Source organism: Chinchilla lanigera, unplaced genomic scaffold (genome assembly GCF_000276665.1).
Source record: "Chinchilla lanigera isolate Chin_1 unplaced genomic scaffold, ChiLan1.0 scaffold00015, whole genome shotgun sequence".
NCBI classification, from domain to species: domain Eukaryota; kingdom Metazoa; phylum Chordata; class Mammalia; order Rodentia; family Chinchillidae; genus Chinchilla; species Chinchilla lanigera.
In genome coordinates this window covers 14,118,505-14,136,287 of record NW_004955416.1, presented here as the reverse complement: position 1 = coordinate 14,136,287, position 17,783 = coordinate 14,118,505, and the positions used below count along the sequence as shown (strand labels likewise).

The 17,783-nt window shown below is 40.3% G+C and overlaps 1 protein-coding gene across 1 annotated transcript in view; it reads left to right on the top strand.

The window, feature by feature from the left end:
* Positions 1-17,783, top strand: part of Pde8a (phosphodiesterase 8A) — a 141,181-nt gene that overhangs the window by 68,010 nt on the left and 55,388 nt on the right. Inside the window, exons 2-3 of the mRNA XM_005381485.1 lie at positions 11,068-11,124; positions 12,971-13,161. Of these exons, the coding sequence (XP_005381542.1) occupies positions 11,098-11,124; positions 12,971-13,161 (218 nt within the window). The 5' untranslated portion in view covers positions 11,068-11,097. The remainder of the gene's footprint in view (positions 1-11,067; positions 11,125-12,970; positions 13,162-17,783) is intronic.

Here is a 17,783-nt window from a genome sequence, read left to right as displayed (position 1 = left end):
TCAGTTTTCAGTCTGAAAGTGCGCTTTCCACCAGGGGTTGTGGTGGGGATGAAGGGTTTCTTGTGGTCTAGAGCCAAAGCACAGGGGCTTTGCAGATGGTTGTGCAGCCCCTTTTGGGAACAGTGGCTGTTCTTGATAGAGCACTGCCCTGTGTGCTTGTAACCCACTTAATCTTCAGTCACTGTCTTCCATCTGAGGTTGGGCCAATAAAGAAGTTTACCTAACATCACACAGTTTTGTGGGGCCAGAGCTGAAACCTCTATCTGCCCAACCTCTGAAATGCTGGAACTGTGTAGTGATTGCAGATCATTCTATTGTGTAGATTGTCATTCTTAGGGTACTGCCCTTTGACGCTCATTAAGGTTCATTAGTTTACACAGGAAAACTTCAGCTAACCTGTGGAGTCAGGACGGTAGGAGTGGTCACGTAGTATGCGAGCACTGTAGAATCTTCTGAACAAGACTCCTTGCTGTCTGAATGGTTAATAAATGTAAATATATGTGAAATGAACTCAGCCCAGAGAGTCACGATGCTAATTTGTTAGTTGACAGGTTGGCGTATCCCCTTCGAATATCCAGATCACCCATGCCTGGCAGCCTCAGTTTCCTTCAAGGAGAAAGCTGAATAAATAGCATGGAGTTGGCAACCTCTGTTTCACACTGTCTGGTTCAGCCTGGAGACCCTCCTCCATCTGCAGGTCCTGGAACAAGTGATCACTTCCTTGGTGGGGTGTAGATTCTAGTCTGGCCTCTGTGATGTTGCGCTGTGGAGTTCCACAATTGGATTTGAAGACTCAGGTCTCAGAGATGTTTAAAGAGGATCTCATGGATAAAATTTTCCTGCAGGTGGCAATTCCTGTTTTTATCAGTTATTTTTGTGGATAAATTTCAAAGGTAGTTATATTTTAGCTTTTCAGGAAACTTTGTCCATTGTATCAAATATCTTAGTGTGATATTTAAGAATTACCCTTATACAGTATTTCAGGTTACAGAGTTAAAGGCTCTAAGTAGAGATTTTTACCTTACTGCTCTGAAAGATACAGGTCTCTGGGAACCATTCTTCAAAATGTCTTATAATGTGTGTGCATATAAAATTAGTTACAGGCTCAACCAGAATTTCTTAGAAAACCTTTGCTGTAGATATTTAGAATTTATTAGGCATTTTCTCAGTGTCAGGCACTGTGTTGAGCGCTTGAAATAGCTCATTTCATACAGACACTATTTTTTTTGCCCAACACCATGGGTTTGGGGAAAAAAAATTACCTGAAGAGTTTCATCCTAGCATGAAATTCGGTTTTGGCATTAAGTCAGGGTAATATAGAAGGCTCTCAGTAAATATTTGCCTTTTCAGTTGACTGAAAGGGAAATTAGGAACAAGTGAGGAGAGAAAAAAGCAGCGCGGGCCATGGGTGTCTATGTGGCATAGGGGAGGAGGACCCTGGGAAGCAGTCTCAAGGTTTACCTTAGGACAGATCTTGGTGCCATCTTGTGGGTGGGCCTGGAAAGGACCAAGCAGACCATTCCAAGGGTGCTTTGCAGAGCTAACTCCAAATTCCCATCCAGCTCTGATAGCAGTCCGCAGTCAGATAGCAAAACTCTAGTCTCCAAATCAGTGCATCTTGATTGTGTCTTCCTCGTCAAAATCTGGATCACTCTGCCTCCAAAACATCCCAGACCTGTTTGCTCATCTCCATGGCAACTCCCAGACCAGCCACTGCCCTCTCACTTGGCTGGCTGTATAAGCTTCCTTTCTGGTCTCTTTCTCTGTTCTTGAAGTCCATCCTTCTCAGACAGTGAGCTGTATTTTTAAAAACAAAAAGCAGCTACTGGGCGGACTGAGATGAACAGCACAGATTAGAGTCTAGCTTGGGCAATTTAGCAAGACAGTCTCCATTAAAATATAAAGATTTTAGAAAGCTTGTGATGTAGCTTAGTAGCAGCATGCCTCCCTAGCATGCGATAGGCCATAGATTCAGTTCCCAGTATCACAAAAGAAATCAGATTGTACTCTTCCCTTGTGTAGCAGCCCGTGGCTTTGTATGACATTCATATATGTTCCCCAGCTCACTATGCCCTCATCTGGTGACCCTATTCTCCATATCCTCATTCCCATGGTGAGTGCTGTGCTTTGCCTGGTGCGCCTGATGTACCTGTTCTTTGCCTGGTGCCCCCACCTCCATTCCTTGTGCAACTGGCTCCTCCTCATCCACATCTTACCTTCCATGTTGCTGCCACAGAGATGCTTTCCTCAGTCCTCTCAAAGCAGCAGCCCATTCCATTTCTACCTGTCTGTTTTCTGTGGAATCTCCAGTGCCTCCAAAACTACTCGGCACAGTGTGGCTGCTCAGAAAAGATTTGTCAAATTGGATGCATGCTGATTGCTGGTTTCTTGATCCTATTTCCGCTAGATAAAGGACAGAGGCAGGTGATGTTAACATAGAATGTGAAAAGAGCACAAGAATTGAGCCAGAACACAGTCCCACTCCCCTCACTTGCTGCTAACTTTACTTGACCATTCTGTTGCGGTTCAGTTTCTTCAGCAAAAGTTGGTGAGCTTACTCAGCTCCAGAGGAAGTACCAAACTGAATTTAGATAGGAGCAAAAACAAAGTGCTTAGCATATAGTAAGCACATTTTTCTATTAAAATTGGCTATACCTTATTGATAGTTACTTTTTTTTCCTTCCTATTACTTGAGGACAGGGTTAGAAAACTGTCTTCCCTGCTCCCAGACCTAGCAGCACTGTTGGTTTATAACAGTAATAGGTGGTCCACAGATTTAGATTGCTCCATTCATAACAACTGGTGGTTCCTGACTCTTCTACAGGCTTGATCTTTCCCATTAAGTTATTCCTCTTTGCAGAGAGAGGGGGAGAGACAGAGACACAAACACAAACACAGACAAGATGGCCAAGGCAAGCCAGAGAGGACAGTGTGGCTCAGGTCTAAATTAGATTTATGTGTAAAATTAATGTAAATTGATCCCAGCAAAACTTTCTAATAAAGCGGATGTAGGAAAAAGATCACATGATTTGTTTTTGTAGTTCCTACTCTTAGCCAGTTCTCAAGCTTTATTTCCTTAATGAAATAAAGTATATATATGAAATTAATCTGGAAACTAGAAGTGTTTATAGTACACTCATATATAAAGTTAGCTGGTATAGTTTCTAGATAGTATGATTGGTTCAGAAAGATTAACTGTCATGTGAATATTTTTTGAAGCCTGCCATGTACCAACCACTGTTTTGGGCGTTGGGAAGATAGCAGTAAATAAAGCAAGTAAGTCCTTGTTGTCACAGAACTTTACATTCTAGTGGAAGAAACAGACGGTAAAGAAGATAAGTAATAAAGTCTGTACTATAATAAATGGTGGTGAGCACTTAGAGGGCTAAGAAGAAAGCAAAGCAGGCAAGGCATAGAGTGGTTTTAAATCAGGGAATTATAGAGTATGTCTCTTTTCATCTGCCACCACTTACGTCACACAAGACTCTTAACAGAGTAACTCTGGTCTTCTAGAATCACATCAAAATGGCATTAGCACACAGAAAATTACCCTAAACATTATAGTGCAAACAGGCATCCTTAATATCTAATACTCCAATTTTATAATCCTTTTAAAACAGTAAATCTTAAATTCATAAATATTTTAAAATCCAAAAAAATAAACTCAACAACTTGTGTAATTACTAATACCAGCCCTTGAACATACTATTTTTCTGTATTATTTAAAAATATCAGTTGCTTTTTGAAACTGAAAGATTAAATTAAAGCTATTATTAAATTCATTTGAAAATTACTGTTTCTTTATAAATAAATTAATGCGAAAATCAGTTGTTATTAAGAGGGTTGTGACTTGAACCATTAAGAAGCAAGAGTTCTAGTAGTTCCGGTCCCCTCTCCAGCAGCTGGGAAGTTGTTTACTGTGATAGCCACTGCTGCCCAGCTGGGCAGTGTCATCAGACTTCCTGGGCTGGCAAAGAGGGTGGCAAGCGGTGGTCAGGCCATGCTGAGACTGCTCCAAAGAGGTCCTGGGAGCCGGATGTTCCCCATAGACAGGATGTGAGCTAAATGAAATCTAATTAAGTAAATAAATGTTTGGAGATAAAATGGGCTTGCTGAAATAGGAACATTTTTAAATGATGTTGCTAAAATGGTACTGTACCAAAAGTCATTGTATCTGGTCTTTTATAAATGAATGTATAGTTTCTTTTATTTCTTAAATGGTGGGTTGTTTTTCTAAGTTGAGATCATGAAGTTATCCTTTGTAAAAGTTATCTCACCAGCTTTTGATGTAGACCATGTGCTCAGAGTTGTTTCCCAGGAGAGGTGACCCTTTTGTCCTGAGCTACCCACAGTTTTGTTCCTCAGCTTGTGACCAACACTAAACATTTTGTATATTTTTCTCACTCTAGTTATTAACACTTAAACACTTTTTTCTCCTAATAGCTTCATTAAGTTCTTACTTTCTCAAACTTACTGATTTGAAAGCTTAGTGTATTTATTTCTTATTTCATGATAAAAGATTTTTAAACTGTGAATTTTTCCTATGTGTATAATTCAGCAGTATCATGTAAATTTTATTACATGATATTCTCACATATTTTTTCTAAGATATGTGTGGGTATAGTTTACATTTCTCTCTTTGATTCAGCAGTTGTGAAAATTAATATTTTTAAACTTTCTAGGGTTAAGAGATTTGTTATTTTTACTTAAACTTGTATTCTTAATTTCTGTTTGCATATGGTTGAAGAGTAAAAACTACAATTTTTACTCTTAGGAATACATGTAAGGCAGGTATTTTACAGTATTCATAAATATTTTTCAGTATTAGGGACTGAACTGAGGGCCTTTGTACCATCTCTTTTGTTTTTTATTTTTAAAAATAAAAGTCCTTTTTTTTGTTTTTATTTTTAAGGTGAAGTCTCACTAAGTTACCAAGTTCCTCAGGGAAGTCTCAAACTTGTGATGCTCCTGCCTTAGCCTCCAACAGTGTTGTGATTCCAGGTGTACACCACCATGGCTCGTAAATATTTTCTCCCCCTTTTTATTCAGGCTCTCTTTTAAAAAATTTACTTAATCCTTCAAAGCAAAGTTCACGAGGGTTCTCTGGCAGAGGCTGAAGACCTCCGTTCACACGAAGGACCTGAGTGCTCCCTGACCACTGCTTTGGCTTGTGTGGTAGCAGCATCCCTTCCGTGGATGCGCTCTCTGCTTTCTCTTGTGAAACTGTGCCTCACACTGTAGAAGAGCAGAGGAAGGAGTTTCCTTCGCTGTCTTCTTCCTGAGCAGCTCCACTGTATTCTCCAAGCCCTTGGCCTTGCTCCTTCTATGTTCTTTCATTCACTCATGGCTTTAAACTTTGCTCATAAAAAACAAAACAAAACACAACAAAACTCCCTTCAGTTGGTCTCTCTCAGTGCCTTTCCTTCTTACTGCACTGTGATCCTATAGACCAGATCTGTGTCCGTCTCTAATGTGCTCCCTCCCTTGCTTATGTGCCCACTGAGTAATCTTCTAGTTTTTTAAAAAACGTGTTAAAAGTACACATAACAAAGTTTACCACCTTAACCATTTTTTAACGATTTTAAATGTACAGCTCCGTAGTATTAAATAAATTCACAACTGTGCCGCTCTCACCACCATCCATCTGCAGAACTCCTTTCATCCTGTAAAACCGAAACTCTGTGAAGCAGTGAAATTCCACATTCCTCACCCCTTGCCCTAGGCAACTACCCTTTTACTTTCTTGATAATTTTGACAACTCTTAAGTACTGTATCTCATATGTACAGTCTATGTACATATTAAGAGTAATAACAGTATGTTAATAAGAATTAATTATTAATAAGTATCAATTAAGTACTAATTATTAATTAATAATTAGTAATATGTATGTTAATACATATTAACAGCATAATAACAGTGTAATTAACAGTGTAATCATACAGAGTTTATCTTTTTGTGATTGGCTTTTTTTCACTTAGCATGTCCTTAAGGTTCGTCTATATTATAGCATCGCTCAGAATTTCCTTCCTTTTTATGGCTGGATAATATTCTTTTGGGTGTACTTTTGAAAATTTTTTTATTCAGGGTCTTCAAAAATCACTAAGTCGCCCAGACTGGGCTCAAACTTGTGTTCTTCCTGCCTTATTCTCCCAGCTGCTGGAATTACAGGCATGTGCTATCATGCCCAACTAATTTTGTACCTTTTTATGTACCATATCCATTCGTCTGTTGATAGATATGAGTTACTTCCTTATTTCAGTGTTGTGAATAATTCTGCTGTGAACTTGGTTGTACAAATATCTGTTTGAATTACTGCTTGCGTTTCTTATTTATTTAGCAGTACTGGGGATTGGACCCAGGACCTTCATACTGAGATAAATTTCCAACCCTTTTTATATTTTATTTTGAAACAAAGTCTTGTTGAGTTGCCCAGACTGACCTTGAACTTGTGATCCTTCTGCATCAGCCTTCTGAGTACTGGTGCTTTCATTTCTTCTGGGCATTCACCCAGAGTGGGATTGCTGGACCATCTGGTGATTTAGTCAGTGCTCTGCAGACTTAACCACTGTTTTCCATGGAAGCTGTATCATTTTAAATTTTTACCAACAGTGTTCACAACTTCTATTTTCTTTACATCCTTGCCAACACTGGTTATTAACTGTTTTTTTAACAGTGGCCATCTTTTTTTCTGATCTTTTTGAGACAGGGTCTCGCTATGCATTCAGGCTGGCCTTGAGCTCCCTTTGTAGCCCAGGTTGGTCTCAAACTTGCAACGATTCTCCTGCCTCAGCCTCCCTAGTGCTGGGATTATAGGCGTGTGCCACCATGCCCGTCAACAGTGGCCATCTTAATGAAGGTGAGGTGGTGTATACTTTTGATTCATATTTCCCTCATAATTAGTGATATTGGACATCTTTTCACGTACTTATTGGCCATTTGTACATCTTTTAACAAATGTCTACTTGAGTATTTGCCTATTTTTGGAGCAGGTTGTTTATTCTTGAGTTGTAGGAGTTCTCCATATATGCTGGATATGAAATAGTTTCTCCTATTCTGTGGGTTACCTGTTAAACTCCATTGATACTATCATTTGATGCACAAAGTTTTAAAATTTTGATGAAGTGTGTCAATTTTTTCTTTCACTGCCAGTGCCATTGGTATCAAGTCTAAGAAATTATTGCCAAATCCATTATTTTGAAGTTTTTGCTCTTTTCTTCTAAGAGTTTTATATTTGGGGTTTTACAGGTAGATCTTTGATCCATTTTGAGTTCATTTTGATATAGCTTTAAGTAAGCATCCAGCTTCACTCTGAATGTGGATACAGTTTTCCCACTTTCTGCAGACTGTCCCCTCCTCCACTGAATGGCTGTGGCACCCTTGTTAAAAATCACTTGGCCGGGGCTGGGGATTTAGCTCAGCGGCACAGCGCCTGCCTGGTAAGCACAAGGTCGTGAGTTCGATTCCTGGTACCAGAGAAAAACAAACAAAAAAAAAATCACTTGGCCATGTATGTAAGAATTTACTTCTGGCCTTACTTAAACCCATTAGTCTATACAGTGTGTCTGTCTTTATGCCACTACCACATTGCTTTGAACACTGTAGTTTTATAACAAGTTTGAAATCAGAACGTGAGTCTTACAGGTTTGTTATTTTTCAAGGTTGTTTTGGTTATGCAGGTTTTCTTGAGATTCCATATGATTTTAGGGTGGATTTTTTTATTTCTGCAAAAAAATCACTGAAATTTTAATAGATACTCCACTCCACATGTAGATTGCTTTGGGGATAGTATTGATATCTTAGCAGTATTAAATCTACCAATCCGTAACTGTGGGATATGTTTCCATTTGTTTATGTCAAGTATTTTATTCTTTTTGATACTATTACATGTGGATTGTTTTGGCACTTTCCTTTTCACATTGTTCATTGTTGGTGTACAGTAATGGATTTGATTTTGTGTGTTGCCTTTGTATCATGCTACATTGCTGAATTCATTTATTAGTTCCAACAGGATTTTTGCATAATCTTTGGGGTTTTCTATATATATGATTATATCACTTAGGAACCCAGGTAATTTTACTCCTCTTTTTCCATTTTGGGTACCTTATTAGTTTTCTTGCCTAGTTGTTCTAGTTAGAACTTCCAGTGCTATGTGAATAAAAGTGATAAAAGAAGGCTTTTTCTTTCTGATCTTAGAGGAAAAGTTCAGTCCTCATTATTATGTTTTCATAGATAGCTGTCACTGTTTTGAGGTAGTTCCCTCCTATACTTAGTTTGCTGAGTATTTTTTGTCATGAAATATTGAATTTCATCAGATGCCTTTTCTGCATCAACTGAGATGATCATGTGGGTTTTCTCCCTCATTCTGTTAATGGGTATGTTATATTGATTGATTCCCAATAATAACTCCCATTTGATCATAGTGTATAGAACCATTTAATATGCCACTGAATTCAATTTATAGTATTTGTTGAGAATTTTTGCATCAGTGTTCTTAAGGGAATGTTGACCTGTAGTTCTCTGGCAGTGTCTTTGCCTAGCCTTGATAACAGGTAATAATGGCCTCACAGAATGCATTAGGAAGTAGTCCCTTTCCTTCATTGTTTGGAAAGTTTTGAGGGTTGGTATTAATTCTTTAAATGTTTGATAGACTTCACTATGAAGCCATTATATCTTTTGCCTTTCTTTGTTTTGCTGGATTGTTGATTACTGACTCAAGCGCCTTACTAGTTTTAGATCTGTTCAAATTCTCTGTTTCTTTGTCACTTAATCTTAATAGGTTTTATGTTTCTAGGAATTTGCCCATTTCATCCAGGTTATCCAGTTTGTTGGAGTACGGTTGTTTGTGGTAGTCTCCTGTAATCCTCTTTCTCTCTATAAACTTGGAGGTAATATCCTCAGTTTCAGTTGTGATTTTTTTTTTAATCTTTTTGAGACAGGGTTTCACTATCAGTTCAGGCTGACCTTGAACTTATTTTGTAACCCACGCTGGCCTCAAACTCGCAGCAATCTTCCTGCCTCACCCTCCCGAGTGCTGGGATTATAGGTGTGTACTACCACACCCAGCTCAGTGGGGATTTTAATAATTTAAATTTCTTCCCTTTTTTCTTAGTCATATAGCTAAAGCTTTGCCATTTTGTTGATTTTTTTCCCTACGAACCAATTTTTTTGTTTCATTGATTTTTCTGTTGTCTGTTCTCTCCTGCACTGATCTCTGCTTTTATTTTTATTGTTTTCTTCCTTCTGCTAGCCTTGGGCTTAGTTTGTTCTTTTTCTAGGTCTTTAGGTTGTAAAGTTAGTTTGGTAATTTGAGATCTTTCTTGTTTTTTAGAATAAATATTTATAGCTATAAGCACCCCCAACAGCCCTTTGCTGCTGCCCACTTTAGGTCAGTATGTCTGTGATCGGAACACAGATCCCGGATATTTATAGGACCAGGTCCTCTTTGCCCATCCTGGCTCCCACAGAGTGTGTTCAGGTTCCTGCAGAGACACAGGTGTAGGCGGCGGCAGGGTAGCCACTTGCCCTGAGTTGAAATTGACTGCAGTTTACTTCCTGGTCCTCCTTCTGCCAGTTCCAGCCTCTACAAGAGCCTAGAGCTCCCCAAATGGTTATATTAGGCACAGTCTGCCAGAGGAGGTAGAGTGATTCCCAGTGCTTCTCACGCTATCATATCCCCCTAGATCTGTCTTTTTAGACTTTCCTGGGGGCTCTTGGACCATCTTCTCTTCAGAAATTCTGGCTTTGGTGTCCAGCTGTGCCTTGCAATATGAGGCTGGCCCACAGGTCCACAGCCCAAGAGGATGGGCTGTGCTGGCAACTGTCTCCTGACCCTTCCACCTTCTCAGCAGATCTTCCCCCTCAGTCTTTGATGACCCTCATTCTTCTTACATCTTTTGAGAGAAAAAATTATTACAAAATAAATCAGAAAGCTATCCAGTGGCCTGTGATTAGTGGACCTCAGCTTCTCTTAGAATTATGTGTGGGTTTCCCATCAGCTAGTTAAATTTTTAGGTGGGTTTCCCTCATCACTAAGCAGATTCTTTTCCATGTGTTTTGAGAGGAGAGATGAGAGTTGGGCAGCCGGGAAGGAAACATTTTCTTGGAGTTTTACAGATCTAGTTCTGCCTGGCTGTAGTAGGTACGAGTTGCACCATCACCCCGTGGGGCAGGGTAGGGAACCCCTTCAGTGCATACAGAATCTTGGGGTAAATTGCAAGGTGTGTCTCTCCTTCTGGATGGAAGAATGATGCCAAGATTCATTACTTGGGGCTAAAATTAAGCCATTACTTTTTTCCTCCCCCAGCTCCTTTTCACAGAGACCAACCAAACCTCCCCAGCAACCTTGGTGTGTAGCACAGAGTGTGGAGCTAAACAGATGGTCTTTGCTCGCTGGGTGACCTTAGGTTCCCAACTGTAAATTCTCATCACAGTGCTGTGAAGATGTGGTGAGCTCATAGATGTCCAGCTCTTGGCACAGTGACTAGAACATGCTTAAGCCCTGGGTTGGTGTTATGATTACTATGACTTATGTGTGTTTGGCTATGACATAGTGTGTTTTAGTGTCATATGGATAAGCACCTATTGATAAGAACTGTTACATTCCTCTGAAAAATGAAGTGTCCACTAATTCTGAAAGAGGTTTCTTTGACTTTGATATCCCATGGTTCTGACTACTGGATTGCATTATTCATGTGCCATTTTATAAGATTTAATCCTCCACCAGAAGAAAAATGAAAATAAATACAGAAGGAACCAAGCTTTTGGGGGCTCTTTATGTTGTAATCTGATTTGATCTTTGTAACAAAAAAAGCAAGAAAGGTTGACTAATTCCCTTAAGGTCGTACTCACCTAGTAAATGGCAGTTCTGAGATCAGTTTTATTTTATTTCTCCTTTCCTGCTTCCATTTCTCTTTGGGTTTATAAAGTGATCCTTGAATTCTTCTTATATATTTTCTATTTACTTTATGTAATTTTTTTTCTAGAGTATTTTATTTTCATCTATGGCACTGAGTAGAGAGAAAATTTAAACAAGACTGTCCATTTTTAAGCAGATCTCTTTCTTACAGGTAGCAGTAGCCGATGTGCAGTTTGGCCCCATGAGATTTCATCAAGACCAACTTCAGGTACTAATGAATCAAGTTACAGTCAGATAAAGTATGTGCGTGGGAGGGGAGACCTAAAATTATATATTTAAAATATTTAAGTCTTCTAAGATAATAGTATTACATCAGTGTTAAATTTCTTGAAACTTGATAGTAAGGGCTATAGTTATCTAAGAGAATGTCCTTTTCTTAGAAATATACATGGAGGTATTTGAAGATAAGGACTTGTCTAGAACCTGCTTTAAGTTGGTTCAGTGATAAAGAAAAATATTTAATTTGCTGTGTGTATACATGTGTGTCCAGAGAGAGAAAGCAAAGCCAAGGTGGCAAAATGCTAACTGAGGAGTCTAGAGGAAGGGTATTCAAGTGTTCATTGTCATTCACAACTTTTCTGCAGCCTTAAAGTTTTCTGTAATTAAAAATTAAAACATAGGCTTTTCTATGTTGTTGAATCAGTTCTATTAGAAAATACCTATTTGTCTAGTCCAAAATACAAGAGGGAAAATACCCAGTTGTACTTGGGAGGCTGAGGCAGGAGGATCACCATGAGTTTAAGATCAGCCTGGGCTATGTAGTGAGTTCAAGGCCAGTCTGAACTACATAGCAAGACCCTGTCTCAAAAAAAAGAATACCCAGTTGAAATTTAGCAAAGTTATTTGGGGCTTCCCGTATACAGATGCACACATTTACTATTACTTTTTTTTTTTTTTAATGTGGATAGTGCTGACTCAAGTATATGCTCTTTATTTCCTTGGGTTTGTGGAGCTTGTGCTACGAGTAAACTTAAAAGAAGTAAGCACTGGGGAGGAGGCTTTCTGTCTCTTTTGTATTCAGTGTTATAGGCCACTCCATCCCCACCTCACCTCTGTTGCCCCATTGGGGAGCCTGGCTCTGAGGCGTAGACCAAAGGTGCTTCCTAGCCTTTGGCTAATTTGGGAAGAGGGGCACAATTCAGACCTCCTCGATCCAGACCAGGCCCTGGACAGCCAGCCGTTGTCCTGGACATCAGTGTGGACACTGCTTCATCTATCTGGTATTGTGCCTAGATCACTGAACTGGAAGGCTTTGAAATGCAATGTTTTGGTCTACTTTAAATCTTCACTTTTATAATCAAAGTGTTTTTTTTTTAAACTTGGAGGAATGTAATTTTTGAGTGAAAAGTACATTTATACATTATATAAAGGATTTCTGATAGTTTCACTGAAATACTAGCATTTGTCATCTAGGTATGTTCAGTTAACTTTCTGTTTTCTAAAATATTTATTTGTATGTTTTAATGGATTCGGTTTTAAGATAAAAAGCTTTAAATCTTTGTTGAGTTCTGCCAATGGGTTTGCTAGCAAAAGAAGTACATGATTCAAGCACTTGGTCTTTGAATTTATAAGCAGATAGAAAATAAAACTCGGCCTAGGGATATAGCTCAGTGGCACAGTGCCTGCCTGGCAAGTGTGAGGTCCTGAGTTTGATTCCCAGGGCCGAACAAGAAAAGAAAAGAAAACTCTCAGGTGTGATAGTGCATGCCTGTAATCCCAGAACTTGGGAGCCAGAGGCAGGAGGATCACTGTGAGTTCGAGGCCAGTCTGGGTACATAAGCTAGTTCAAGATAAGCCTGCACTACTTAGAGACACGCTGCTCCCTCCCCCACCAAAACAAAACAAACCAATAAAAATAACACTCATCTGGGGAGCTGAGTGATAACGGCCTTGTGTTATGTGAGGGAGAAGCATTTGAACAGACAGATTGCTGTGTTCACATCTGTGTCCTTGCCTTGAAATATTTGGGAATTTTCTGTGGATGATTAAGAACTGATAGTTCTAACAACATATATTTTTTTTTTTATAAAAGTGTCCATGCTCTTTTGATTCAGGTACTTTTAGTGTTTACCAAAGAAGATAACCAGTGTAATGGATTCTGCAGGGCATGTGAAAAAGCAGGGTTCAAGTGCACAGTCACCAAGGAGGCACAGGCTGTCCTTGCCTGCTTCCTGGACAAGCATCATGACATAATCATCATAGACCACAGGAATCCTGGACAGCTGGACGCAGAGGCACTGTGCAGGTGAGGACAAGACTCAAGCCTAAAAAGTCTCATTGGCATTTGTGACAATAAAGGCAGCCCGCAAACTCGTTAAGTTGAATCAGTCTCTTTCCTTATACTGTGTGTAACTAAGCAAGACATTAAACCTTATTTGAAGGATTAATCTTTTTTTCTTCTTGCTTTGCTTTACTTTGTTTAAAAAAGTAGAAAATATGAAAGAGAAACATTATGGATTAAGATGAAAGCCAGTATTTCATAAACTACAGCTATAAGCTGCATACTTCAGCAATAAGAATTATAATTTTCTAGAATTTTTTAAAGTAATAATAAAAATTTCAGAATCATCTTCTAGTGTTAGATAAATATGCCTTATTTATAAATACATGCACAATATTAAAGAAAGAATTCTGGGTTACAGACATAAATCTAAGAAAAGTGCTTTTTAAAATTAAAGAACATTGGGCTGGAGATTTAGCTCAGTGGCAAAGTGCCTGCCTGGCAAGTGCAAGGTCGTGAGTTCAATTCCTGGTACCAGAAAAAAACAAAAAACAAACCAAAAAAAATTAAAGAACATTATTTGCCGCTGATGTATCTAAGACAAAAAAAAAAAAAAAATACCCATTTAATAGGAAAAGATAAATTATAACTTCAGTGGAATGTAAAATTTTATAACCCTGATTTAAAGGTGCTTAAAATCTTGACTTTTAATAGGTAGAAAAGATTTAAGCCAAATATAACAAGAGTTAAAAATTAATGTGACAAACAGATAACATCATATCAAAAGATTGTTTGCAAGGTACTTGGTGATTTCAGTATATGCCTGTGTCCTTGGTGGTGAGAGCCTGCATTTCTGGTAGTTAGACCAGGTTGCTTTCACCTGAGCATGATTGACTGCCAGTAGAATTTCCCTCTGGCCTTGATGTGGTCCCTGGAGCGCTGCCCGTGTTCGTTGCCTGTTTCAGTCTTGTTGACTTTGCAGTAGGCTGTTAACATCATAGCCAGTATTTGTTTGACATGTCATCTGGCCAGTCACCTAGCACAGACACAAGGGAAACGCTGCTGAGAGAAATAGAGAGATCTCTGGCGGGGATGGAGGGAAACTTAGCTTTTCCTTCCACAAGCTGCTTGGCTGTGGGTAATTCTGCCTTCTCTGGGCCTATTTTATCTTAACTATAAACTTGGAGCACATGTTTTCCAAGATCCTGTCTCTCTGTAACATGTAATGGATATCACTCAGAAGAAGGAAAGACAATATCTAAGTGGGTGATGCTTGAGAACTGATATAGCAGTCTTGGTGGAATGCTCAAGGTAGGAGAAGTATCTAAGGAGGGCCAAAGGGCCACCAAGGTAGACATAGGACAGGGGTGGGAGGGGATGCTGAGGAGGGCTTGCCCTCTTTCCCAGTCTTGTCCATACCCAAACCTAGCCACAGCTGGGTGCTGGACAGTGGAGATTTATAGGCATAAAGGTAACTCTGCTGAATCGTTCTGTGTTATAAAAGAAACATGAAATTGTATTTGTTATACTCCACCTTTTTATTGTACTAAAATATATATAGCATAAAATTAGGCTCCACTTTTTAAGGGGAGAAAATGTACCATCATTACGCATTTTAGGAATATTCTAAACATATAAGGTTTTATGCACTTCACAAGTTTTTATTGAGCCCTGTATAAGAGAATTTTATAGACCAAAAGTAAATAAAATGAAGTTCTTGTCTTTTAGAAGCTTATAAATTAGTGGAGCTGAAGTATTTAAATGAGAAGGTAATATTGCATAAAACTCAGTAAAAAGCACACAGATACCCAGTTCCATAAGTATGAATCTGTCCTCTCATGGAAACGACTGTTTCATAGAATCGTAGCATAAAGAACAGGAACTGGGCCGCTTGACATTGGCTCTAGAGCGGCACAGGGAGTCCAGGGTGCATCTGCTCTGCAGTGGGGCCAGGGCCTCGCCAGTAGAAAGCCTGAGTTTGATAAGTTCCCCTTCATGTTGTCCAGATTTGGGCTGCTAGAGCGGGTCTGCTCCCCTCCCCAGAATGAACTGCTAACATTTAAGGGTAGGAATTATGCTCTGCCAGGGTATCTTCGCTTTGCCAAACTGAGCACATCCTCACTGCCAACAGAAACTCCTCGCAGTGAGGAATTTCATATTCCAGCTCCATCGAGGTGCCTGTAGCTCTGAAGACTCTCTTCCAGTTTGTGGCTCTTAGCAGGATGGCTGCAGAGTAGAAAAGCCCACATGGGTTTGGATGGAGCTGTGAGGGGCAAACAGAGTCCCTTCTGTCCCCATGCTGGCCAGTGAGCAGACCCATAGACATGTGGACCCTGGTCATGTTGCTTTCCTGATGGCTGTGGTGCAGCCCTAGCCAAGAATCTGGTCTTTCTCCTACTCTGCTCTCCTGAATCATTTTCATCTTCTTTGGTGACTTGAGTGTGGGGTTTGGTGTCTTTGTACCATTCATAGTCTTCCAGAGGCAAGAACAGGCCTGGTTTATTTTCCTAAGTCAGATTCTGGTCCTTACCTGGTTTATCTTCCTTCAGACCATCCCTAGACAATATATTTCTCCATGTAACCCTGCAGATTCCCGCTCCTCCACAGGCTTGCTCTCTCCCCGCAGACCTCCACAGCCCATGAGACCTCAGCCCTGATGAAGCGCTGTCCTTCTTTTCATCTTCTCTTTGGGAGAATGCCTCTGGAAGGACCTAATCAACGCTGGTGGCCTGTGAAGGTTTTTTTTGTTTTTCTTTGTGGTACTGGGGGTTGTACCCAGGACCTTTGCACTGAGTTGCATTTCCAGCCCTTTTTTAATTTTTAATTTCAGACAGGGTCTTGCTAAGTGACTAAATTGCTCAAGCTGGGCTCAAACTCAGGATCGTCCTGCCTCATCCCCCTAGAGTGTCCATAGGTATATACCTAGTGAAAGGTTTTCTATCCATTGCTGACCTGTCCAGTTGCCTGTCTCTTGCTGCTCATTGCACTCCTCGTGGATGCCTTATTGAGGGCCATGCATTTTGTCTGCCATATTTCCAAATCCACCAGTTCAGGACCTCTTGTGTGTTTTACTCATGACCACTGCATTTGGTACTATGCCGTGTAGATGAGGAAGACTGTGTTCCTGCCTCTGAGGAACCAATTGTCTAGTTGGGTGGTATCTGTCTTGTGCTGGTGCAACAAAATACTTAAGACTTGGTAATTTCCTTTTTAACTGATACATAAAAACATAAAAATCGTACCTATTATTGGGATACCATGTATGTTAAATACATGCCTATATTTGCAAATATTTAAACCAGGTTAAACATATTTATCTCCTCAAACATTTATCATTCCTTTATGGTAAGAATTTTCAAATCTTCTCGAAATGTACAGTATATTATTATCTATAGTCACCATACTGTGCAGTAATACCCAGAGTGTCACATGAGACTCAGTAATTTATAGAGAACAGAAATTAATTTTCTCGTAGTTCTGGAGGCTGGGAAATCCAAGATCAAGGCACTGAGAGATTCAGTCATCTGGGAGGGATGTATCCTCTGGAACAGTGGAAAGCTATGTGAAGTCTCTCTTGTGAAGACTTCAATCCTAATTTCTAGGGAGGAGCTCTCATGGCCTAAACACATTTTAAAAGCCCTACCTCAATACTACCATATTGGCAACACCTAAATTTTAGAGGATATGTTGGTCATTGGGACAAAATCCTGCAATTTAAGGGTGAGAGGATTATTTTGGCTTGGGTTTGAGAGGGTTCAGTCTGTGATTGGCTGACTACAAGACAGAAGTGGCATGGCAGAAGGGCCTGGCAGAGGAGAGATGCTCACCCCACTGCAACCAAGAAGCAGAGCTGGGCAACAGCATGGAGAGAAAGGGGCCAGGAACCAGATATTCCCCTAAGTACACACCCTGAGGCCCACCCAGACACACCCAGAAGCATGCTTTATCAGTGCCCAGATGGGATGAATGGTCACAGAGAACAAGCAGTGACTTTAGTACAAGCTCATGAGTGCCCACAGAAGAGGTTTGTACAGAGCTTTGAGGGCCTGCTTGGTCAGAGGGTTCACAGAGGATGTGAAGAGGATGTGTGGGGTGAGCAGAAGCTTTGAAAGTAGAAGCAGCAACATGAGCAGGAATAGACAGGGTTTTGGCTCCTCTTCTCAGTGTGCATGGCTGCTGGACAGGCAGGTGTGGAGTGTGGTGCAGGCAGGAGCTGGATCACTAAGACCTAGTGTGCTGAGCTGAAGGCGTTGGACTCTGTCCTTTCCACTGTTGTGACACTGATGCATCCAGTGCAGGCATCATCCCAAGCAGAATGGGCGATAGGAGGCTGTGGGTAGGATGGAGCTTAGGGTTAGGGTTAGGGGGAGAGGTTGCCTTGTGCAGTTCCTAGTGCCAGGGCCTCCTCCCACTTTCCTATTGACTATAGCAATAAAGAAAGCAAAGATCATAGATATGTCCAAAGCTGGTAGGACAGGAAAGGAGAGGGACTCCCAGTGCATCTGTGGGACTGGGGAACCAGCGAAGACCCTTTTACTGAGCTGTGCCCAGTATCCCTCAGGCTCGGAAGCTGAAGTACTAGTGGCCCTACAGGGAGGCAGTGGAAAGGCTCTGTGTTTTGTTGAGTCCGGGATGCTGGAGCTGCA